We start from the raw sequence: 27,538 nt of genomic DNA, 5'->3' as shown, positions 1-27,538 counted from the left end.
TTATCAATAGCCAATGTCAAAATTATATGACATGACAAACCTTAGCAATCTTTCTTTCTTGATGTTGGCCGCAACTTATGGTTTCTTTCCTACGTTAGGGTTTTTATCCAAAATATTTACCCCCAAAGTTTAACGGCGTGAAAATATATAGCCTAAAGCGTGACGTAAGTGTAGGGTTTTTATTAAAAAAAGAGTTAGTCGAAAATATGCTGTGATTGCTGACATCTTAGGCAACAAAGAAGTGTGTGTTTACGCTTTATTATACTAGTACAGATAAATTCAAGTATAATGTAAGATATAAATGTTAAACCTTGATCTTTAACATAATATAAATAATGTAAAAAAAAGGTAATTAGAGGCAATGTACCTCGATATTTTCCAATGCAAACTACTATTTTAATATATCGACTTATTTCACTCGAGTTTCTTTCAATTTGTTACATTTTAAACGAGCCGCGACCTGCGACTGTTGTAAGCTTGGTTTCCCTTTCCCACCAAAGTACTGTCAAATTCGGAGCAGCTGTTTTGCGGACATACAAACAAAATGTAAAAAAATAACTTCCATTATAACCAACATTTGCGTTGTTAATAAGTTTTTTTTTCTTGATACACTTACAATAATTGTACTATCGACGTTAATTAAGCAAGTGGGTGTATTAATGATGCATTTAGCATAATTTAATACGTTGATTTCTTTTGCCTGTTGTAATTAAAAAGAAAAACTACAAATATGACGGAAAGAAAATGTAGCATGCCTGTCATTGTTTTGTTGGCGGGAATTAGAATTGCATGACATTCTCGCGTCATAATAGCAGAGGGCGCCACGTGCATACAATGTGGGACGACCTTGACCGTGCCGGTTCACCGACTGATTCAGAAAATAGCAGAGGGCGCCACGTGCATACAATGTGGGACGACCTTGACCGTGCCGGTTCACCGACTGATTCAGAAATAGCTGCTATTGCGTCTATCGTTTTGTATTGCAATTTTCCATTGTAAAATCTGATTATTTGTTGCCAGGATTTTTTATTAGCTTTTATTTTTTTTTTCTTTTTCTAATTGAAATGTAATCGTCATACCTTGTGACTTATGTTATTTTTTCCACATTTAAGTGTGATGGAAACAACTTTATTTAACATGGTATATTTATATAGGTAAACTAACATTTGGCCGCGATTTCGACTGCGCCATTAAAAAAAAACTTAAGAGCCTCTTGTGGACTATGTTCGATATTTATACCAAACTAGCTGTTGCTTGTGACTTCGTCCGCCTTAAATAAAAAAAATATAGCCTATGTTACTCACAGATAAATTACCTTTTTAATGGAGAAAGAATTTTTGAAATCGGCCCAGTAGTTTTTACGTGAATCGGATACATAAAAAAATCCAAATTTTTCCTCTTTACAATATTAATATAGAAGTATAAATTAGTATACATAAATAATAACTACGATCCTAATGTTTTGCATGGAACAATACAATAATCTTATCTTTTTAATGTTTTAGATAACAGTATTGTTTATTATATATCCCGGGACTAAATAAAATGGACGTTACTTTATTTCTATAGTTAACAATTAGCTGTTCCCTTGCGACTTCATCCGAATGAAATTATAAGATTTTTAACTTCATTTAATTTGTGAAATGTCAAAAGTCAAATTCATAAATGACAATTTACTTCCTTGATATTGATAGCTCGTAGCTTATGGTCTCTTTCCCAGATTGGGGTTTTATCCAATTTATTTACCCCCTAAGTTTAATAGCTTGAAAATTTATAGCCTAAAGCCTGTCGTAAGTGTAGTTCTTTTTAAAGAAAGCAGTATTCAAAAATGTACTGTGATTGCTGACATCCTACGCCACAAAGTAGTGTGTGTGTCGCTTTATTATATTACTATAGATTAAAACCATTTGAAAATGTTTCGCAGGAAAAAAACAAAAATAACTTCACAAGACAAACGTAAATCTTAATTGTTTTCAATACAACTTTCTATTAATATTATCGATAGGAATGATTTGTATTTTTGTATGTATCGAATAAATAATAAAATTACGATTTAAAGAAAATCTTTCCATTAGAAAACTTCATTATCACCGAGTACCATAGCAACATTTTTAATTCTATTTTTTTGAAGTCGCGAGCAAAAGCTAGTTAGCTATTATAGTGAAGTGGAAAAACCTTGTTCGGTCTAATTTTATATAAAATTCTTTTTAACTTCTTGAGAACCTTTTAAGGTAACATGTGCTCTTCATCAGTGAATATAATAAAACTAATTGGCCGCCAATTTATTTCACTTTAATAATAGTTAATTAATATAATCCTTTAGTTAATGTCCATGAATTCCACAAGATTGCACCTTGCGGTTTTTCGCTTTGTTTGTTTAAAACCGGGTTGCCGTAGTACAGTTAGTTAAATAGGTTTTAACGAATAGCTTTGTTCGTGACTTTTTTAGCGTAGTATTATAAATACATAGTAAATTAAGCCTATGTTACTCAGTGATAGTGAAACGTTCTAATAGTTAAAGAATTTTTGAAGTCGGTACAGTGGTTTTTGAGTTTTTTCGTTCTTCTTCTTCTTTACCTCTACAGCTCTTTGTGTGCCTTGGCTTGTTGAAGCAATTTTTTCCACTTCGGTCTATTAGTGGCTGTCGATTTCCAATTTTTTATGGTCTACCCATCTTAACTTTGGTCTCCCTTGAACTCGACGACCTTCAGGTTTCGCGCCATAAGGGATTTAGGCATCCTGACTTCGTCCATCACCGCCACGTGAGCAGCCATTTGAGCCTAGTTAACTTAATGTTTGAAGCCACATGCTGTTCTTGGTAGAGGTTGTACAGAACTTGATTAAAACGACTCCGCCTGTGATATCCCTCTCGCCAGATATACGTCGAATTTATTCGACTTTCATTGTTACCTAAAATAGAAACCTTTACTATTTATAAGATGTACGTAATTCATCACTTCTACTTATAGTCATTGTCAGATATTTTAGATGCTCGGAGCATAAAAGTCGCTGCGAAAAACTCATGCACCGCGTGCTGACAAGATATTTGAAAACATTTATATACTCTCGTGTCCGCCGTACGTAATACATATTTCAGACTTTACTCCTTTTGGTAAGTTTTTACGATACCGCCCACGTAGACCGAGAGAACAGTAAAGACTGTAGGTTTCCCGCAGGCTAACGGTATATTCTAGCTCTTAAGCGTGCTCATTGTCCATGTTTGAAAACACTAACTAATTACTGCGTTACATTTATGAATTGGTCTATAATATTATCTTTCGAGAATTGTAAAGAGAAAGTCAATTTCAAATTATGTCTTATTAATTTATCATAATCGTTACGTTTGAGTAACAAACATTTATATATTTGCAGTTACTATTTATGCCCTACGAAGAGAAAGAAGTTTTTTATTATTACTATTTATTGTCCGTTTTATGACACGTTTTACCTCTGGTCTACATTTATAGTTAAGTTCTTCTTCCTACATGCTAATGTTTTCTCATAACATGCCCATACCGTGTTAACCTTTTCTTTCATATTTTCTCTGTCACTGTTGCTACTTTTAGATATCTACTTTATTACATGCATTACAAATAAAATGTGCGCGTCGATATCCACAATCTATCAAAAATATACTACAAAGTACAAATTAAAAACAAGCTCATGCACGTGTACATCATCATTTTTTTTTTTAATTATATCATTCCGATCCATTTGCAAGAGTCGCTTGTGCATGTCATCAAAGTCAAGGCCCCGTCGACAATGTTGTAGGTAGTTGAACCGCACGTCGCGACCAATCAATACATTGTTACATCATCTACCGTATTATACATTGTAATACTGACTCAGATACACGACCCCGACCTTGATACAATGCCCGACCTATATTTGGCGAGGTAACTCGACAACATTCTTAAATTCAAGTTATACGAGTAATAGCATTTAAAGTACAAATTAAAAAGGGAGTGTTGCAGAATTGTGAATGTAAACCGATTTGGAGAGGAAAAACCTGTTTTGCTGTCCTTACATCGAAATAAGGAAAGAGACAATGGTGCAGCATATATTCAACTTTAAGATAACCATTTTTAATTCCGCGCGGACGAAATCGCGGGCGACAGCTATCTATGCCAGATCCAATCACATAGGCTGGACTAACGTGGCCACAAAGATCCATCAATTCCAATTTTCACAAATTTAATACAAGTAAGATTGTTACAATACCAGCTATCGCCCGCCACTAAAAAAATATAGAAACTATGAAAAACAAAAAAAATAACACATCCCTCGGGTACCTGACATTTTTCGGGGACGAACCGTACGCCATGTATCTATACTAATATAATAAAGCGTAAACACACACTTCTTTGTTGCCTAAGATGTTAGCAATCACAGCATATTTTCGAATAACTCTTTTTTTTTAATAAAAATCCCTACACTTACGTTACACTTTAGGCTTATATTTCAAGCCGTTAAACTTAGGGATTTTGGATAAAAACCCTAATGTGAGAAAGAGACCATAAATTGTTACCAACATCAAGGAAGCAAGGTTGCCATGGTTTGACATCATCTCATGTCATTTTGACATTTGCAATTGATAATTTGACAAATGTGAACAATGAAATGAAATATTTATAATTCTATACGGATGAAGTCGCATGGGAACAACTAGTTACTTATAAAACTTTGCTAGATAGAGATATACTCTACTTGCTAAGTTTCTTATCATAACACCATTTTATCGGCCTTCGCTTGCCTTAGGTCTAGCCTAGATCATTAGGCATCATTATGGCGACGCGCATGCATATTTTAATCCTAATAATAAAGAGTTTTTCTATACCCTATCTATATCCATACAAATATAATATAATAAAGCGTAAACACACACTACTTTGTGGCGTAGAATGTCAGCAATCACAGCTTATTTTTGAATAATTCTTTCGTTTATAAAAACCCTTACACTTACGACACACTTTAGGCTTTATATTTTCACGTTATTAAACTTACGTCGGAGGCAAATTAGTCCAACTGGAAAAAAAACTTCAAGTGGGAAAGGGACCACAAACTACAAGCTACCAACATCAAGGTAGCAATATTGCCATGGTACGGTAATTGGTATCCAATGTCAAATGCCTTCGTTGTCATTTGTGCATTTGAATTTTGACATTTGCTATTGAGAATTTGACAAACGTAAACAATAAAATAAAGTTTTTATAATTTCACGTGGATGAAGCTGCACGGAAACAGCTAGTTATATATAAAATGTTGCACCTTTTTAGAATTAATTACAAGTGTTGAAAGGAATTCGATTTAATGCAATAAAATGTAGTTCAACGATAGATTGTTTCTAGTTAGCTAACGCGGCCGTCCTTGCCACGCTTACACGTGTTCCGATACAAATACATGTTATATTATGTTTAAATAAATAAACATGATTATAGAAAGTTCTATATTGTACTATAAAACTTTTATTTACGTTAATAGCATTAACAAGATATTATTATCAACCTCATTTCCGGTGTACTAAAAATATTGACGAAAAACCAATGGATACGGTTGTTGTTTTGACTTTTAGTATAAGAGTCCAGGTAGATAGCAATGTGGCGTATTTGCATATCTGACATGTATAGTGGGAACATCTCCTTGCTAACGGTTGTTTTGCATTTGCATTATAATTATTGTCTATGTGTTCTTCCAGACAATCCTTTACATCTGTACCAAATTTCATCGAAATCCTTTCAACCGTTTAGACTACAAACTTTAACAAACACTCATCCATCCATCTGAACTTTCGCATTTATAATATTAGTATGAAATAAGATAATGTCGGTTTAAATATGATCGTTTAACGTGTCTTAAGATTTATTAGGATTCACTTTTGGTAATGCGGTAATAGTACCAGAAAATGATACCATTAAGATGCTTCTTGTAGTAAATGTAGTAGACAAGTATCAACTAATTAATCTAAGTTTAACCAGCTCCGCGTTGTTAAGATGTGCGGCTATTTTTAGACTAGCTATCGAGCTAATCCGGTCACTGATTGGCTATATATTATCACGGATAGTTGTCAGTCTGGCTGTCTAGCCTATAAATTGTAACATTTAAAAATAACAGTTAAAATGTTGGCTACACACAGTTTTCATTGAACAGTCGCTCGGTAAAATTCGACGTGATCATCGCAGACCTAGGCACGTTCTTGACTTCCAAGACGAAACAATAACAATCGCTCAGGCTAGGATTAAACAATTACGCAGACAAACATGCCGTAGTAGCCGTCGACTACGGCAATCATTCTCGCGATACGGTCCCATAGCAGGCAGGTTTTCTTTTTTTTTTTTGGGCGGCGCTATGATTATTGAGTGACAGTCACTCCATGGAGCGTCCACCAAGTCGATGTAAGTGCTCGGCGGTCTCCCAATCCGGTAATAATAACGAAGTAACGGCTCCCCCCCCGAGCTTAGTTACTCATAAACGAGGTTTAGGGTAAGCGCCATCTGCGCTCGGCCACCTCAAGCCCGGTGAATCTGAAAATGCCTCTTCAAGGCAAACAGTTGCCATTCGGTCAAAAAAAAATAAGTTAATGCTTTTGATAATAGGTTGAAAAAAAAGGGCGAACGTAAGTTTTGAACTTTCAAATTTCACGCGGACGAAGTCGCGGGCAAACGCTAGTATGTTATATGTATATGTAAACAGTATTAATTAGAGTATTTCTCGCTAACACTAGATTCGTATGGAATAAATTGGAATTATAAATAGTTTTTTTAACTGCTCTGTTTATATAAAAGGAAACTTTTACCAAGTAATGAATATCGAAGAATTTTATAATAGTTTAACGTATTTGTAACAGTGCAATGTTCTATAACAATTACCTCTTAACTTATTCAGAGATCATTTACGTCGATGTACGAGTATGTAATAAATTTCATGTCGGTCTGCTATTGACATTTCTTGAGCGGTCAAAGAAGTGTGTGCTTACGCTTTATTATAATAGTATAGATACTCGTATATAACATTTGCGTATAAACCGCAATAACAACTTACATATTTTATTATGAAAGTATAGATCGATTGTGTGAAAGATTTTATGCTTAACAAGTGATTTAACAGTAGTAGAGCCCGCTTTATGTCCGTCTCCTCCTCCGTCGACTAAGGGTAGGCAACGCATCTGCAATTGCAGATGTCTATGAGCAGCGGTCGCTTCGCCATTGCGGCGGTTTCCGGTGACTGCTTGCTCGTTTGCCACCTTCCTTTAAAAAAATCAGATATGACGGCTGATAGAGATATATAGAATACCAATACATACCGTGCTGATATCCATAGGAACAAGGGTAGGTTGATGATGATCACAGCGACATGCGAAAAAGTAGTTAACCCATGAAAGGTTAGAAGATCGTCAGCAGTTTGATTTTTTTAATTTCTCAAGGACGATAGTTAAACTGTCTCCTAGATAGCGTAGGTTCATGAACATTTTTTTTGGACTATTTTTTAAAATATTTCTACATCTGCTATGACAGATGCTGTTATTTGAAATCGATATATCATTTTAATCGCGTTCTCGTTTTGTTTGAACTAATCACCCGGTAGACTTCACGCCAACATTGTATCACAATAAACTCCTCGTTTTTATTACATAACGTCACATTTGCTCCAGAGCTGAGTAAAGGGGCTCCTTGTTTATGTGAATAGGTTATCATATTTGTGTTCTGAGAGTTATCTTAACTAGATAGCACACAATCGACTCTTTTGAGACAAATTTGCACATTTTACTTGACAATAATGCTCTGTTACTAACAAACTAATTTAATAATTTACAATTAATAATGTAATAAAATACAATTTTAAAACGCTCAGTTTAATCTACGCGGCATACCACATTGTTTGTACTGTGCGTTGATTGTAAAGAAACAAACGATCATTAAGATTTCTATTATTCTGTAAATGAGGGCTGAGCAAGACAATTTCTATTATGTTAAAACTATTCCTTCCCTAACAGTCTCAAGAGAGTACATTGATAAAAGTTTGCTACAAAGATTCTTTAACTATAGAGTCTTGTAAATGACAAACGTAGTCTGAGGCATTTCCTACTTACAAGTACTTCCTTTACAATTTGCGTTTTCGTTTTCAAAAGGAAAGAATTTCCCTTTGATGTGGACATATTACCTTGCTGGTAACCCTAAATGCTCAGAGGCGCCATCCTGTCAATGTCAAAAAGGTGCCAAAATATCCTTGCGGCACTATATTAAAGATAAACGCACCATTATGACGGGAATTAGTAGACTGAGTATCGAAGAACATTTACGTTGTTACGATTATATTATCGTCTAAAAGAACATACAATAAAATTGTATGGTACATAAGAATGGAGCATCCTGCTACAAGTATTAAATACTTATAAGGATGTTCCTACAGCTGATGTATGTAATTATGTTATGTTTTTTGTATGATAAAAAGTACCTTATCATACAGGCCTTTGATATGACGGATATGTTGACGTCCCGTGCCTGTACAAAGTTCTATTACATTGTATTTTATAAGTCGACTAGATGTTCCCGTGCGGCTTCTTCCGCATGAAATTATAAAAACTTTATTTTATCGTTTACATTAATCAAATTCTCAATTAAGATAAGATAAGGTAAGATAAATTGTCATTCACAAATGTCAAAATTACCGTTACCATAAGGAGCTTGCTTCCTTAATGTTGGCAGCATGTTTAAGATCCCTTTCCCATATGAAGGTTTTTCTAATTTATTTACCCCCTAAGTTTGATAGCGTGAAAATATATACGCTAAAGCGTGTCGTAAGTGTAGGGTTTTTAATTATAGAAAGAATTATAAGAATTAGCTGTGATTGCTGACATCCTACGCCACGAAGTAGAGTGTGTTTACGCTTTATTATAGTTTAGCGATTAAAATCGGCAGGTTCATTTACATCGCCTTATATTCGAATTTCAATAAATTTTAATAAAAAAAATATTTTAATACAAAATGTAAACCTACTTTAAGACAAAAAATACGATTTTTGATTCGCTTTTGTTTAAGAAAAACTCAAAAACTACATGACAGTTTTTAATTAAAAGAAAATGGAACCAAATGGCAGCTGTACAGCTTCTAACAAAAAAATAATCAAGTAAACCGGATCTTAAAGGTCTAAGAAATCGTTCTACATAAAAAAACGTATCCTCTACAAAGGTAGCGTATCAATAGCACATTTCTAGTATAATAGTATTTGAAAGTAATTTATTTAAATGTTGCAATTACGTCGACACTGCTCATGGTTTATGCATACCGTTTACTTGTTACCGTTTAATCGCACATTATCTATTAACGTGTAATTCCACTGGAGCGTAAAGTCACGCGATTTATCAGGAAAATCTAACAAATCACAATCCTTTTTATCAGTATATGTTAGTATATGCAAGGCTATGTTTAATTGATCTCTGAAGTGAGCAATTTTTGGAGCAAAAACCCCTCATCGAGTTTCCTGAAAATATTGTCACCAATCGATAGTAGGTTTCTATCGTATCGATATCGTATCGATTCTATTTATTTATTTATTTAAAACTTTTTGCACAAAAATTACATAATAATAATACAAATGTTTAAACTAATACAAAAAATAAAAAAAAAATATACAGACGAATTAAGTACCTCCTTCTTTGGGGAAGTCGGTCAAAAATATGTGCAAGGGCGGCCATATTGCTATGAGCAATTTCTTACAGGCAATCTTATAAGGTACGGGTTTCTTACCACGGTTGGGTTGTTTTAGCTAACCGATATTTCGATTTTTCCGCACTACAGCATTCAGTCAGCCCGTGAACATGGCATGCAACTATGCCGAAATATCGGGAGCTAAAACAACCCAATCGGGGTAAGAAACCCGTATCTTACGAACATTAGATTAAGTTTTTTTTTTAAATGGTCTATCAAAAGCCATGGTCCAGTATCGGACGTAGAGTATACCAACAAATCTCATTTGTCAATAACGTTACAAATGCGATATCGCCACTATACCGCAAATGTCCTAGAAACTCTTTATTCAAAACTCGCTGTTCCCATGCGACTTCCGCATGAAATTGTAAAAAAAATCATTTTATTGTTCACATTTGTCAAATGATCAATAGCAAATGTCAAAATGACATGACATGATGACATGAAACCATGGCAACCTTTCTTTCTTGATGTTGGCAACAACTTATGGTCTCTTTCACATTAGGGTTTTTATCCAAAATATTTACCCCTAACTTTAACGGTGTGAAAATATATGGCCTAAAGCGTGACGTAAGTGTAGGGCTTTTTATTAAAAAAGAGTTATTCGACAATATGCTGAAATTGCTGACATCTTAGGCAACAAAGTGTGTGTTTACGCTTTATTATATTAGTATAGATTGTAAACAAAAGTTGGTGTAGTCTTTTGTTTTGTACAAGTGTAGGCTTGTAGTGTCGCTAGGAAAGGAAGCGATTAAATTCGTTATACCATGACTGGAAGGAAATTGCACGTAATCACCTTTCTTGTTGAACCTCTCATTTTGTCTCATGGAATTATCTTCTATTCAAATCCCTTGTTATTCAGGTTAAATTCTCGTCATTTTAGTTCTAACTAGATGTTTCTTTTTAAAAATTTGTTAGTAGTCAAAATAACTACTGAATTCATGTAATTGTAGTTCGACAGAATTATTTAATTTCACATTAAGTAGATTTCCGTCATAAACGTGTGATCGACCACATGATACGTGGAGTTTAATAAACGGAAGTTATGTGTCAATAAACAATTAAATATGCCGCAATAAAACGATATCAGACAGCTTTGAACGTTTTCTATCTGTCAGAGCAAACCAAACCGTCTAGACCTCCCCTGCGTTACGTGCTCTAAGCTGTATGTCACGATTGAACGAGGTTAGTGCAATGTCAGGTGTCTGTTTATATTGGCCACCACTGAGTGCACATGTGAGAAAATGTAGACATATATAAATAGTACAGCGCGTGGTACGTACATATTACTACTTGGCACTATCGTCAACTCAAACATTCGCATAATACAAGTACTGTGTTGTAACAAAACGACGTACTCTCCCGGATGTAGTCGTTTTAAAATCAATTTTATTTCCTGGTGTTTAAATACATTTCTGTTTGATCAGTTATAATATTTGTAGTTGTGTGAAGAAAATAAACATTACTATAACGTAGGATTTAAATAAAGATCGTGCGACAATGTAAGCGACTCGTTTGTCTTCGTACACAATTATAGTTCATTACTTCCTTATTTTTTTGCTATTATGCGTTAAATTATATTATTTATTTATATGTACAACTAATGTATTTATATGGTCGGTGCAGAATTTAAAAAACTCTTCTTTTAAATATTCCAAGTGCACCCTTCCGTCAATTATTTCAAAAGCCGGCAACGAATCTATATCGTACATCTATAATCGTTTTTATTACCGCTTCTCTCTTCATTTTTACTATATTATATGATACTACTTTCGCCCGCGACTCCTTCCGCGTGGTATTAAAAAAACAAAAGTAAGAAGCTTATGTGTTCTTCGAGACTATAGTCTGCTATAGTATACTCAACATCTATGTCAAATTTAATCCAGATAATATAATAATTCACCCGTTTAGACTACAAACTCTAAGAAACAATCTATCTAAACTGTCACATTTATAATATGAAGTAATATTTGCGAATGTATTTGCTTGCTATGTGATCGTATATATGAAAGTGTATTGATTATCTTTTGTGCTTTATGTAGCTCAATGGGTGGTGCACCAGTGGCGGTTGTACGAGCGATCACTATGCTCCCTGCTGGAGCTGCAAGCACGCAAGGACACATACTGCTGTTCTTCACAATACGTGCTCACTCCGCAGTACGACCAGCACCTGGCGCCGCTGCAACTTACCACGCGGCGCAACTCGCCGCCGCCCGCGCACTTGTAGCGGTACGACCACGCGCCGAACTTGGTGAGTAAAAATAACTAAAGACATTACTTGAAAACATCACCATCAGCATAATCATCAACTTTTACCTACCCACAGACATTTCTTCAATACATTAATAAGCGTACGAATATAAAGAAAAACGGTTAGAAAGACAATCTTGCTTATGCTAGTATCACAAGGGTAGACGACAATTGCTGTCGCATAAGTATTGTTCCGTCTCGATGCGTTATTATTCTACTGTGTTACTGTTGTGTGAGCATTAGGATTGGCAACCGGTGCGGCGTCGACAGCAACCGTTGAAATAAAAGATTCTACATCGAACGTGGACCGTGTCTTATGGGAATTACAAAAAAAATTTGCTGAAAAGTTGGAAATATACAGTCAGTTTTTTAGTGCACAAGCACTAAAAAACTTTTGTGTGGTGTAAAATTTGCTGTATCTACTTTAGTATGAGATACCGATACAGTGTATTGTAATTTTTATTACTAGCAGTTCCCGTGCGGCTTCATCCGGATAGAATTATGAAAATTCAATTTATCAATAGCAAATGTTAAAATGACACGTCATGTCAAAATCACAATGACATGACAATCTTGATTCCTTGATGTTGGCAGCAATTTATGGTCTCTTTCCCACATTACGGTTTTCATCCAAAACATTTACCCCTAAGTTTAGTGGCGTAAAATATATAGCCTAAAGCCTGACGTAAGTGTAGGGCTTTTTATTAAAAAAAATAATTATTCAAAAATATGCTGTAATTGCTGACATCTTAGGCAACAAAAATAATTATTCAAAAATATGCTGTAATTGCTGACATCTTAGGCAACAAAGAAGTGTGTGTTTACGCTTTATTATAATAGTATAGATTTAATATATCCTACAACTGCCACTTACCTGCCAGAGTATCCTGCGCTTTATCTTAACGATGCCATCAATTCTGCGAAGAGCCCGAATGATAGGTTATAAAGTCTTTCTAGTGATAACTATAAAGCTAAACTCACCATTGTAAACACCGCTCTACCCCTCACTTATTACCTATAAAGACTGCAATACTTTTATATTTTGTATTCCGGATTTACTGTTGATTGTTTATTCATTTGTCAAATTAAATTTTTAATGAATTTTCTTTTCGGTAATACATGAATGTATTAGTTAGGATGGATGTATGGTGTGACAAGAAGATATAAAGTTAAGAATGTTTATGTGGCGGAAAAATCGAGAAGTAAATGGTTAGCGTGTTATGGACTTGGTAGATGGGGAAACACACCAAAAAGGGGTAAGATTGGCCTCAAATGTAGAGGAAAACCGAAGAAAGTACGGATGGACTGTGTGAAAGAGTATATGTTTAAGAAGGGAGTGGATTCAGATATGACGGCTGATAGAAATGTATGGAAAACCAACATATACCGTGCCGACCCTTCGTAGAGATAAGGGCAAGTTGAAGATAATGATGAATGTATTAGTTATCTCTTATTTTTCAAACGTTATGGGAGTATTTCGTAAAGGTTTCTATAGTGGAAAATCACAGTGGCGTCAAATATCCGACTAGAAGTACATTTTTTTCTACTTCTAATTTTTTTTTTCAAACACCATGTATATAATACAACACTCTGTATAGTCTGAATTTTAATGTACTATTTCGTAATAGTGAAAACTGAAAAGCAATTTCTTAAAACCAAAAGTAGATATGTAGCGTGTTATGTGCAACAGAGGCGTCTGGCGTAACGCGTATATGTACTATCTATTTTCTAGTAACCCGGCTTCCTACCACTTCAGAGTTGCTTCAGTAATAAAACTACCGGTGCAATAATAGCTGTCTTATACTTTCACGCCTTCGTAGCCGCGGCAGAGGGAGACAGAGTTACGCTTTTATAGCGTCCCGCCGTTTTTCCCCCAACAAAAATTTTAACTGCAAAGCACTCGTAAACTTTAAGCAGTCTCGCATCGAGAGAAGTTTTAATACGATTTGTATAGGTATATATTTTATTAGATTAAGAATTTTCAATGTGACAAAATGTGACTATTTTTGACGACCAAAAGCTGATTTACTTTCAAATATATTCAGACTTACTCTTTGGCTCTTTCACCTTTAACTAAATTTTCGCATAACTCTTTAGTCGCGCTTTCATTCCTATGACCGTATATGGTGGTACGTACACTACTTGAAATTTAGTTGTGAAAATAAACAGTTGAATGGGCTGCGAAACAATCGACAATCGCACAACTGTTTTGTGATAGTTTAGTCAAAGGTGTTCGCCCGCTCTAACATCCAAACTGATGAATTATCTATTAGGCTTTTCACATATATTGGAGGCCAAAGGTCATCCGCTGCGTTGTGTCATCCTGCTATACGCTACATTAGTTGTATGTGATCTGCGTTCATACGCGTGAATTTACGTACCACCAAGATATATGAAAACTTTTGTATGACGTGAAGCCATTTTGTCCATTTTCCCTTTTAATTTTATTGCTTTATCTCCCTGAAGTGTCGCTGATATAGGTTATAGCTAAATAGTCCATAGTACTCGTCATAATACTGATTCATTTAAAAGGCATTTAACTAATAAATATTTTTTATTATCTCATTTATATTCAAGGGCATAGTATAAAGTACACAAAGGAGTTTAATAGTATTTGTCCAATGACCTACCACAAGGCGAGACCCATTTAAAAATGGAACACTGGTACCAGACGCTCGTAAAACCTTTGAGTGCTTGCCCTTCTTTATATCGACAGTCGGGGATAAAAGTCAGTTGCTAATTTATTATATATACTTCGAGTGCCGTTTACTTTAGCAAATACATTTTGATTACAGAGTCATAGGGAAAATAAATGAGATAAAAAGTTTAAGGGACTTTTGGTAGACAATTTACACTTCGATCGAGATATAGTAAAATAATTTGAATTTAATATGCAAACTGCAAACGTTTAAGGCAAGATAGATGGATGGATGTTCGAAGGTATCTCCAGAACGGCTCAATGTAATGAAATTAATTTTGTTAGTGGTGTGAAACGGTGAATGCATCGACACTACATGGTTTTTATGTGGATGTAATTTGTTAATTAACCACAACAATGGTGCTATAGCAAATGTCAGGTATAAATATATCGATGATGAAACGCTGTCACTGCACTAGTGTAGCGTCTGCCGATCGTAAAACTTTTCGCGCGTAAACGTCACTTTTGACATTCGCATCTGTAGAATTTATGTTGGAAGTCTAACCTATGGAAACTGTGTCCAAACAGTGATATAAAATATGCTATCATTCTCTCAAATTACCATTAATCTATCTTATTAGAGGTATCATAAGCAGTACCGATTTAAGGGATACTAGCACCCTAGGTGCCGGTTTTTAATAACTTTTGAGCTTATGTAACAGTGGTAGAGCCCGCTTTAATATCTTCGCACGAATGGGCCGGCTCGCCCGGTGTAATACCACGACCCGAAGGAAAAGGATTTGACGGTGGAGGAACGCATAGGAAGGGGAAATGTCCTCTTTATGAGCGTCTCCTCCTCCGTCAATTAAGGGTAGGCAACGCACCTGCAATTGCGGATGTTTATGGGCAACGGTCGCTTTTTATTTCGGTGGATTCAGGTGCCCTCTTGCTCGTTTGCCACCTCATATTAATTGAAACTGTGTAATTTTTAAATGCAAATTATAAAGATAATTGCAAATTATAATATTGATCATAAAAATATTCTATATCTTAAAGTAAATCTAAAATTTACGTTCGTATTGAAATGCTTGGACAATATTTTATAGGTTATTTTAGGTAGATACGGTTTACGACTGGAGACGGGCACGGCTCTATCTGTCTAGATTTTATATGACCTAGCGTAAGTCTATTTCGAGATAATGTTATGCTTTTATATTGAGCAGTTAAAGATATACCTCCATGGAGTTTAAAGGTAGAAGAATCTTTTACTTATTTGAATATTGTTTAATTAACTTTGATATCTTATTTTTTAAAAAAAATCGTAAGCAAATCGTCATTTTAACATTGGGTTTTAACTGTTTTCATTTTTCTCATTCCTTACACTCTCTTTGAGAAAATAACAACAATATATGTTTAAACAAGTGTCACGAGAATCAAAAGCCACGGTAATATGTTTCAACCGACAAATCGTTTAGTAACCGAGAAAACAAGTGATGCGGGAGAGTAAATAGTAGGGCTTCATCTTGGCCCTGCTACGGTTACGGATTAGCAGCTTAACGTCTCTGTATCGCTGGAGGCATTACTGATACACTGCCAACGTTGTCCATTAAAAAATTAAAACATTAACAAATTGAATTAAAAAAAACCTTTATTGATCCAAAACAGTTTTCTACAGTTAGTTTACTTTACTCATGTAGCTTTTTCTATATTATAAGGCGACAAATGAGCAAACGGCTTGAATCCTCCGAAATGGCAAAGCGACCGCTACCCATAGACATCAGCAATTGCAGATGCGTTGTCGACCCGAAATCAACGAAGGAGACTCACATAAATAGGGTATTTCCCATCCTTCCGTCTTAAAAGGGTGGAAAGGAAAAAGACAAGCCGTTTAATGTGAAGTAAGGGTAGCTATATATAGCTAGGGTAATAAATTTAGTAACTAAAACATTCTATTTCACAAAAAGCACGCAATATTGTACATAATTAATATGTTTTGCAAGTTGAATGCTAACATTGACTAATGAATTCGACTAAAACGGCAGCAGGCGGCAGGTAGGAAGTGGTGGAATGCGATACTCGGCCAAAAAATAGAACAAAATACATTAAAACCCCTGAATAATTTACTAATCTACTTAATTTTCGTTGTTCAGACAGGTTTCGTTCCTAAATAACACTGTACTCAACTTGATAACTAGCCTAGTACGAACTAGGCATAAGCGTTGCCCACCCTGGCAACAAATTCGTGAGTCGCAACTTCAAAAACAAATTGAAATCATAAAACCAATGACAAACCGGTGGGATATTTTTTTGATAAATACCCGCTGCCTGATTGCACACAATCTTTGTAAGGTTCAGATTTAAATTATAAGGCAGTATATTTACTACGTGTGAACATGTGTTTACCGTGCTCAGATAAACATGGCAGAGGGCGCAGTGATAGTTGCTCAGATAAACATGGCAGAGGGCGCAGTGATAGTTCCATCTGCATTTCGTTTGGCGTAATCTCTGACATTATTGGCGCAATTTGTCCGATTGATTCACTTACGAAGGCACGCTCGTAAATTATGGCATAACTAGCTTCGCCGCCGGCTCTCCTTGCCATACATTATGTTAATACAACCCCGACTAAAATACAAAGTAAGCCATTTTTTCTGTACACAATTTAATGATATACGAGTTTTTAATGTTAGGTTAACGTAGCGGCTTCAGTTTCTTGAGTTATTGCTAATTCATGAGCCTTGATTCAAGCAAACTATGATTGACGATCTTTTGAATTGCATCGACACTAAATGGCTTTATTTTAACATGGTTCCAAATTGTAAATACAGTTTACTGTTGTTAATTTATTTATTACCTATATTAATTCCATAAATAGGTATAAACTTCTATAGGAACAAAATAATATACAAACATTGTGTAATAAGTATGGATCCCGTATAGTATAAAAGCCTCCTCCGAATATAGATTTTTTTTAATACAACTTTAAAATAATTGTTAATGAAATTACAAAATAACCTTTCCCAAGCTATAAAAATGTTACAACAATTACAACATCGTTAATGTTTTATTATTTATACTGTCTCAAATTGATTTACAATGCATATAGTTTTGCCTAAAAATTGTAATGTAAAATGTACTATACTGTAAACTGCCTGTTGTTAATTACGCTTTATTAATAACAAACTGTGTAAATTATCATTAAAGCCAAAGTATGAATAAACAAAATAGGTTAAATGTCATAGAGCATGCAAACCCTTTTTCTACTTAATATTAATTAAAATCTCAGCAGAGTGATTTAGATAAATACATTTTTATACAGATTTCGAAACCGGCATATCTTTATAGATATTAATACTACCAGAATAATAATAATATTTAAGATTAGTTATTCCCGTGCGATTTCATCAGCATAAAATTGTTTTATTGTTTACATGTGTCAAATTGTCAATTGTAAATGTCAAAATGACATAACGCAAAGCAACTTATGGTATCTTTTATCCAAAATATTTACCCCCTAAGTTTAATGGCGTCAAAATATGTAGCCTAAAGCCTGACGTAAGTGTAGGGCTTTCAATTAAAAAATAACTATTCAAAAATATGTTGTAATTGCTGACATCATAGGCCACAAAGTGTGCGAATACGCTTTATTATAATAGTATAGAAGTATGCATCAATATAAATTAAGGTTTTTTTTTATTTGCGATGTCCGCATAAGCAATTTAGTTAGATGGTCAATTTTTATAAGTAAAAAAATCTTGACTTTTATAACATCCTCAAAAATAAATGCATACAAACTGAATCGGAAAATATAATTGTCGTTTAAAGCAAACAAAGGTACAATCAAACACAACAATGTAAATAATTCCCAGAGATTAATGAACAACAAGAAACGTATAATTTCAGTCCACAATTTGAAACTTTTTTTATTTATTGACGTGCGTTCGTATCAATTGCTTGTAATAGATGTAAGGCATTACATGTTTATGTAAATTCTCTGTCCCCACTGAGATTATAAGATTTGATCCGTGAATGATATAACCGTTGTATATAATTAGACTAGCTGTTACCGTGCGACTTTACAAATGTCAAAATGACATGACATGATGACAACCTTGCTTCCTTGATATTGGCAGCAACTTGTGGTCTCTTTCACACATTAGAGCTTTTATCTAAAATATTTATCCCCTAAGTTCAATGGCATCAAAATATATAGCCTAAAGCGTGACCCAAGTGTAGGGCTTTTTATAAAAAAAAAATAGCTATTCAAAAATATGCTGTAATTGCTGACATCTTAGGCAACAAAGAAGTGTGTGTTAACGCTTTTTACATTAGTATAAATATATGGTTCCCTGTTCTGTTCCTGTGCGGTTTAATCCCCATGAAATTATAAAAACTTTATTTTTATTGTTTACATTTGTCAAATCCTTATTTGCAACTGGCAAAATTACCGTTACCATAATAACCTCACCTCCATAATGTTAGCAGCTGGGAGTTTATGGTCCCTTTCCCACAGGAAGGTTTTTTTCTACGTATTTACTCCATTAGTCTAATAGCTTAGAAATATATAGCCTAAAGCGTACCGTAAGTGTAGACCTTTTCATTAAAGAAAGAATTATTAAAAAATATCCCGTAATTGCTAACTTCATACGACACGAAGTAGTGTATGTTTACGCTATATTATATTATCTATGTCTATACATATAATCAAATTGGAGTGTCTGTTTGTAATATCAAAGGAAAAATGTCAGATTTCGGGAAGATGGTGTATTTGCTTTGCTGTTAACGAAAATCGCATTAAAAAATTTGTAGCTGTCTGTCTGTCCGCAAGCCGCGTTTGCTCCGGGTAATCTCCCGACCGGACTGTCACTGAAGGGTAGCTGACATAGACGACCAGACCGCTATCTCTGGAACGGGTGGACCGATTTGGAAGGTAGCGGGTAAAAAGTAGATGCACGCGGGAATGTTATAGACGACTATTATTTTTAATTATACGCCAACGAAATTTGCGGGCGACAGCTCATGTTACTATAAAGGTATTGATTTACTTTCTTCTTAAGTATGAATGGTACTAATTCTATTTGACGCACTGATTGAGTGGTCGTGTTGCCTCGGACGTTCCATTTGTGTAACTACGAGTAACACTGAACACTTTTGTTAAATAAAATAGGTTACGTATCTCCTATTTGATTTAAGGTAAAGAATATCGTATTCTTTACAGACATGCTGCCGACAGCCCCGCGGCCAGCGAACGGGAGACCGAATTAAATGTGAGCAACGAGACGAGTATCGTTACACATACGAAAAAAAATATAAAAAAATAGATTATATATCTACGTTATTTCAAAGTTAATAAGTTAGTGAGTTATTTACGGGTCCGTTAATTATCGAATATTTTAGTTAGCTTCATATTCCATCTCTCTTATAAATGTTTATTTTTAAAGTTAATTAAAGGAATATAAATATAACCTAAAATAGTTTTGTTTTTACTTAAACCTACGTTTCGGTTATCGTTAAGTTATAAATGAATGTACGAATGAATATGTATTTATTGCATAAAGATATGTTATATATTAACAGTGGTAGTGCCCGCTTTAACATCTTAGCACGAATGGGCCGGCACGCCCGATGTAATACCACGACCACATAGAAGACAGGCGTGAAATGGAAGCAATTCGGGGTTTCGTTTGATGACTGTGGTGCCGGAGGATTAATTTAAATCCCTTTCTCTTTACCACCATTTTCTTATAAGAAGATGATGGGAAGGGGAAGAGGATTTGACGGTGGAGGAGATGCATAGGAAGGGGAAGTGTCCTCTTTATGTGCGTCTCCTCCTCCGTCGTATACAGGTAGGCAACAGGTAGGCAACGCATCTGCAGTTGCGGATGTCTATGGGCAGCGGTCGCTTCGCCATTTTGGCGGATTCAGGTTTCCGCTTGCTCGTTTGCCACCCTATGTTATAAAAAAAAATATTACATAAAAGGACTTATTCTAAAGAAAACATACAATCGTTGCAAAAGGTAGCCAGCTCAGGGTATGCAGGACAGACTAAGTCGTTCCTGCGCTGATTTTCAGCTGACTCGTTCGCACTCAAGTAACATATACCTTAATTATTAGGGTAACACAAATAAAATAAAAATAAAAAAATATTCATAAGACATTTTTATGGTTAAAACAAATTACAATAGTCACAGTGTTTAAAACTAAAGTATTGTGATAAGGAGGTACTGAGTTACGCGATGTAACGTTACGAAGTGTAACATTCACTGATCGTATGAATATTCGCCGTGTTACATATTTACAGTGCTTAAAGACGGTCACCACACGCTTTTATTGTTAAAGTTTAGATGGATGGATGAATGTTTGTTAGAGTTTGTAGCCTAAACAGCTGAACGCATCTCGACGACATTTGTCATAGATGTAGAGGATAATCTGGAGGAACACATGGGCAACTTACTTTTGTTTTTTTTTTTTAATTCCATGCGGAAATTTAATAGGACAGTTACGTGGCGTTATTATCTATTCTTATATTACAAAGAGGAAAGATTTTTATTTTTGTATTTGTTGAAATAACCCAATAATTAATGGACCGATTTAAAAAATTCTTGCAGCTTTAAAAGGCTATGTTGTCACTGAATAACATAGGCTATGTTTTTACTACTTTCTTAGCTTACCTAGTACTGTATATAATCGATCTAAAAGTTTAAATATTAGTAAGAAATATTTTTATGTTGTATTTTTTTACCCGTACTGTTATTTTCGCATGCAAGAAATATAGTTATACTGTGTGTAAGAACGTGTAAAAGTTGAAAAGTAATTGATGAGACGATTTATTACGATATTTTTCAACGTACAAAATTTAAATAAGTAAAGACAATTATTTGACCCGTTGGGCATAAATGAAATAAAATCACAATAGGTCACTAGCATCCTCCGTTAATGTGAAACTACCACAGGTTTTGTCGGACTGTAGTCGGATCTTGTAAACTAACCGCGATAACAGTGCCTCCGACTAAGCCAAATGAATGTCTCGTCCTATTCTATTTCTAAGAGCGGGCCCACCTTTAACTAAACTATTGTCGATTGTTTCGCAGCCCATTCAACTGTTTAGTTGCACAACTAAAAATCGAGTAGTGTGCGCACTTACATATATGCTCATAGGAATCAACGACTAAACAGTTGTGCGATAGTTTAGTCAAATGTTAACTTATCTAATGCATAGTAATGTCTATATTGGTCTAGGAACACTTATTTCATACAAAAGTTGATAAACTTAGCAAGAATCAATCGTGGCTTTCATTTCTAGATTCTCGGATAAAAACACGAGTACGGATGGCATGCCGATCGCCTTGTTTAGCGAGGCCGGTGTGGTGCGGTTTGCAACAATGTTGCGTTGGAGGCAGGCGCAAGTTAATGATTGAAGCGTGTCATTTTTATTTTTTTTTTACACCTTAATACATTTTCGGCCTATATCTGGCATTGACGACTTAATTTAATTAACAGTAGTAACTTAATTAAGCAGGTAAAAGACAAGAAGCGATTAACGAAAGGAATTTTCATGAGAAACAATTTTTATTTTTGTTTTCACTTGTTTCTTATTCTGTCCGTTTTTTACATAATGTTGATTACTTGGTGATCGCTGGCCTGTAATAATATATAGCAGCTAACTTAATATCCTTGTCTTGTATTATAAATGCGAAAATTTAGATGGCTGGAAGTTTGCTAGAGTTTTCAGTTTAAACGGCTGTATGGAACTCGGAGAAACTTGTTATAGATGTAGAAGATGGTCTGGAAGAACATATAGGATACTTTTTTTATATCTTTATTTCCAAAAAATAATACATAAATAGGACATAAATCGTACCCGCCAAACCACTTACGTGGTTTATAGGCGTCGCATTTTTTAATCATTTATACATATTATCAAGCAAAATTACAATGAAATAAGGAAAAACATAGTATATAAATCAAATGAACAACAAAAAATGTAAGTAGTAACAGCAAAAAATCCTAACTATAATTTTTTTAACAATATTTATATGAAATGATGAAAAAATGAAATATGAACATTTATCTTAACAGTAATAAGAAATTTCTTAGTTTTCTCTTCAGGGAGTCCCTGCTGATTGGTGTTGCGCTAGTTACATGTTTTAAGAATTTATTAAAATAATATATTTAGTTGTACTAATTAAGTTTTTTTTTTTTAAATTTGGGCGGACGCATTCGCAATCGAAATCTAGTAGATAATAAAATTAGAACAAAATCTAGAAAAAATTATTGACCTTTTACACTCCGAAGCGGAAAATAATCTTGTTAATTATTAGAGCAATGATATCGTACTCTTTAGATAAGGCGAACCTGCTACTCTTTTTTTTTAACTTAAGGTGGCAAACGAGCAAGCGGCCACCTGAATCCGCCAAAATGGCGAAGTAACCGCTGCCAATAGAACCTGAATCCGCCAAAATGGCGAAGTAACCGCTGCCAATAGACATCCGCAATAACAGATGCGTTGCCTACCCTTATCCGACAGAGAAGACGCACATAAAGAGGATATCTCCCCTTCCTATGTATCTCCTCCTCTGTCAAATCCACTTTCCCTTCCCATCCTTCCTTATAAAAGGTGGTAAAGAGAAAGGGACTTAAATTAGGCCTCCGGCACCACACTCATCAGACGAAACACGGAAGTGCTTCCATTTCACGCCTGTCTTCTGTATGGTCGTGGTATTACACCGGGCGCGCCGGCCTATTCGTGCTAGATGTTATAGCGGGCACTACCACTGTCAAAATGTCTCTATACTCATCAGGCCTATAACCAAATTTTTAATTTCTTTGGTCAAAGTGTACGTCTGTACTAATATTATAAAGGAGCTGTTTACACCATTAAAAAACTTGAGTGACTGAGATAGACTATGTATGTTCGATGCAACCTAAGTTAATGTAATGATAATAAACTAGACTACTGGTGTAAAATGTAAATAATAAAAAAGTGTTTCTCATCAAGTAAATTGTAAATTCTTAAGAGAAAAATAATTATCTTCAACTACATGTTTTTTAACTTCACGCGGGCGAAGACGCGAGCAACAGCTGGTCACCTATAACATGAACCACAACAAATAAGTAGTCGCAAAGGCAACAGGTGGCGAGTCTTGCACGTTTTAATGTAATGGTCACCGGACCAGTGGGCCGACGTTCTGTTCTAGGTCCGTAGAAGTAATAACTGTTCATAGATTAAAAAATACCTATACCGTTATAATTTGGAAAATAACTGTATTTAGCCAGAAAAAAATGATAAAAACCTCCTTACTAATATTTTTTATATCACGCAATTCGAGGATTTTGTCGTTCATTATATATGAGTGTGAAATCCCGATTTAGTTAGTTTTCGTTTAACATTCTCAAAATCACATAATTTTAAAGAGAAATATTACTCTTACTGATATTATGAATGGGAACGTTTAGATGGATGGATTTTTGTTAGAGTTTGTATGTAGCCTAAACGACTGTACGGATCTCAATAAAATTTGGCATGGATGTAGAGGATGGTTTGGAAGAACACATAGGCTAATTAGTTTTTTTTATACCGCCGGACGGGGTCGTGGGCAAAAGCTAGTTATTGTCATAAATGATATGAAATGATATATTAAGCTCACCGAATATTATAAGTATATAAGTTTGCCTGTAATATATTTCGTGTTCCGTTCTGTTTGCATGGCAGACAAGTTTTGCTCGTCTCCACCGCAAACGGCACCACAAAGCAGGAATTTCAAAAAACGACAATTGCTTTTGAAGTACTTTTCGATGAGATATCGCCGACTTATAGTTAAAGAGCTTTTGGTTTTAGGTTAAGTTTAATAAACAGTCAAAGATTATCTACGACGTAATTATTTTTTAACTACACACAACTATGATATTTTTTTAATTACTTTGTTTATACTCTCTATGGGAGTTTTTTCTTGTTAGTTTATTGAGTTAATAACTAAGGGACTGCTTAAGTCACCACGAAAAACAACGTTTTTTATATAAGAAAAACAAGCAAGCGGCCACCGAAATCCACCGAAATGGAAAGCAACTGCTGCCCATAAACATCCGCAATTGTACATGCGTTGCCTAGTCTGAATTGAAGGAGAAGGAGACGCACATAAAGAGGATATTTCCCGTTCCTATGCGTCTCCTCCACCGTCAAATCCACTTTTACTTCTCATCCATTCCTCTTAAGAAAAGGGTGGAAAGGGAAAGATACTAAAATTAGGCCTCCGGCCCCACACTCATCAGACGAAACGCGGAATTGCTTCCACTTCACGCCTGTTTTCTGTGTGGTCGTGGTATTACACCGGGCGAACCGGCCCATTCGTGCGAAGATGTTAAAGCTGGCTCTTCTAATAAGATAGATTACTGGTAACTAATTTGAGAGGATGATAGCATATTTTATATCACTGTTTGGACACAGTTTCCATAGGTTAGACTTCCAACATAAACCACTGTAAACGCGTGTGGCAGTTAGTCTGCTATCATACTAAATAATACCAATAATACTAATACAAATACTAATAAATATTATAAATGCGAATATTTGGATGGATGGATGTGTCACAGCTGTCAATCATAATTTCAAAAAGGAAGAACCGTCGAAAGGACACTGTAACTTTATAGCGTCTCGCCTAATTCTAAAGTTGTTAAAACTCAAAAGTTCTCCGCATTTTGTATAGAGAATTTATTCAATTTTAACGCGAGACCGTGTCCCCGGAGCGAGGGCCACACTTAAGTCTGTATTGAAAACACGCGATAAAACACACGAACAATGCGCCCTTTCAATACCAGATTATTCTTTAATAGTTATGTTTTTATGTCCTCAATAGTAATAAATCATTAAATACTAGTTTGAAATTAAAAAAACTCTACAAATAGGACCGCTATTCTTTTGTTTTAATCTACATAATATCATCTATTTTTTTTAATAATATAGATTAGCTGTTTCCGTGCGGCTTTCTCCGCATAAAATTATAAGAACTTTATTTTATTGTTTACATTTGTCAAATTCTCAATTGCAATTATTCAAAAATATGCTGTGATTGCTGACATCCTACGCCTCGAAGTAGTCTGTGTTTACTTTATATTTATAGTATAGTATACTTTACATTTATACCAATAGTATAGATATGTGGTGAGAGTAAATTTTAAGCAAGACAGGTTGTCACCAGTAATCAAAACATATTTTGATAATTACACTTTCTTGTACCTTCAGAATAAAAAGTCTTATTGCTTTTATACAATAATTCAATAATAATAAATGATTGTCATTTTTGTTATTGTGATTACGTCTCGTTCAAGAATGCCAAATAAAATGCGGAAATAACCGGTTTCGGTCGGCTTCATAAAATGACTACCGAATCTTAAGTTACAATTCAAGAGAAGCGGTGTTATTACTCGATCCATTTGATTTACGATCGTTGGAACAAAGTTTTTTAATCGTCTCCCGAACTATTTTACACGTGTCCAGTCGTAAACAGCCGTATCTTATTAACATGCTCTTAATTTACACAAAGGAATAAACTTTTTCTTGGGTGGCCGCGTCAAATGTATCGTTTAATTCGATATCGTGCTGCGGCACTTTTTATAAATCAATCTGTCATTTCGATAATATCTGAACAATATGATCACTAATTAATTATGTCATAAGTTATGCTCAAATTTTGATCAGTGGGCAACCACTTTGTATTATACAAAAAACAGGCGTCTTTTTTTTATAAATGTATACAAATTATGATGGACTGTTTAAATTAAAAACTGCTTAACGTTTTGTAAACTAACCGTTCGTGTAACAGTTAATTTGTTCACTTACACGAGTGCGTAGTTAAATCGTGTTTTCTTTGTGTGGTAATGTATGAATTATTAAAACTTGTCGACTTTAAGGGTGTCGGGTATTACGTAGTTTGTCGATAAAAATTAACGATCCGTGCCTTTTACGAGTACCGTCCCCTTGTTGGCCACATACGATGCTCTGTTCTGTTAACTTCTTTCACGCTCTGTTAACTGAAGAATTTTAAATTCATTGCCATCAGACCAGTCTCTGTTAAATAAATAATAAGGTGTCATTACTATTTTGTTTGTGACTCTTGATGCTTACTATATTCATTACTTTCTCTATTTTAACAGTGGTAGAGCCCAGTTTAACATCTTCGCACGAATGGGCCGGCTCTCCCGGTGAACACACAGAAAACAGGCGTGAAGTGGAAGCAATTCCGCGTTTCGTCTGGTGCGTGTGGTGCCGGAGGCCTCCTCCGTCAATTAAGGGTAGGCAACGCATCTGCAATTGTGGATGTTTATGGGCAGCGGTCGCTTTCCATTTCAGTGGATTCAGGCCGTCGTTTGCTCGTTTGCCACCTCATATTATAAAAAAAATATCCATATTATTCATGTTAAGTATAGAGAGGAGATATGATAACCTTAATGGTACCTGCCCCCTTAGACCTATCATCGGGTGGTCACCCTGGTGTTAAGTTCCCTCGTCATTTCATGTTATTTGTTTGTGTGATTCGAGCTAATATTTGCTTCGCAAGTTATTATATCCATTTTTATTTTCATTTTTACTTATAAAAGCTTAGTAAGAGCAACTCTGAGATCAACTTTAATAAAGACTGGGTATTAGAGTTTAACTCGTTACCACGCGTTGCCCACCAGTTGAGGATTGGTGCTTTTTGAATTTGATATGCGGTTGAATAAGATATGCGGGTAAAAGTTATGTAACAATCTGGACAAGGGTTAAACAGATGCACGAATAGATCAAACAGATGCTCATATAGGTTAAACAAACGAATTACTCGCTGCTTGTCCTGTTCAGTAGCAGTTTGCGATTTAAGGCGTCGCTACATTGAAAGGCTGGCAAATACAATTCCGATTGCATCGATACGCTCCGGATGTATGCGGGTAAACATGAATTTAAATCAACGGA

General features: G+C 35.0%; 1 protein-coding gene across 6 annotated transcripts in view; it reads left to right on the top strand.

Moving 5' to 3' along the window:
* The window catches only part of LOC106110500 (protein doublesex-like), a 107,872-nt gene that overhangs the window by 60,526 nt on the left and 19,808 nt on the right, over positions 1–27,538 (top strand). For 4 of the 6 annotated variants that reach the window (XR_001226090.1, XR_001226091.1, XR_001226093.1 and 1 more), the window contains exon 5: positions 11,747–11,828. Coding sequence is in view for 2 of the 6 variants with exons in the window: in XM_013292353.1 (XP_013147807.1) it covers positions 11,747–11,931 (185 nt within the window). In the remaining 4 variants the exon portion in view is untranslated. Of the gene's footprint in view, positions 1–11,746; positions 11,956–19,810; positions 19,957–27,538 lie in introns of those variants that run through there. The other 2 variants (XM_013292353.1, XM_013292352.1) reach the window with 2 other exon arrangements.

Source organism: Papilio polytes, unplaced genomic scaffold (assembly GCF_000836215.1).
Source record: "Papilio polytes unplaced genomic scaffold, Ppol_1.0 DF820622.1, whole genome shotgun sequence".
Taxonomy (NCBI): Eukaryota; Metazoa; Arthropoda; class Insecta; order Lepidoptera; family Papilionidae; genus Papilio; species Papilio polytes.
This window is presented reverse-complemented; position numbering and strand designations above follow the sequence as displayed.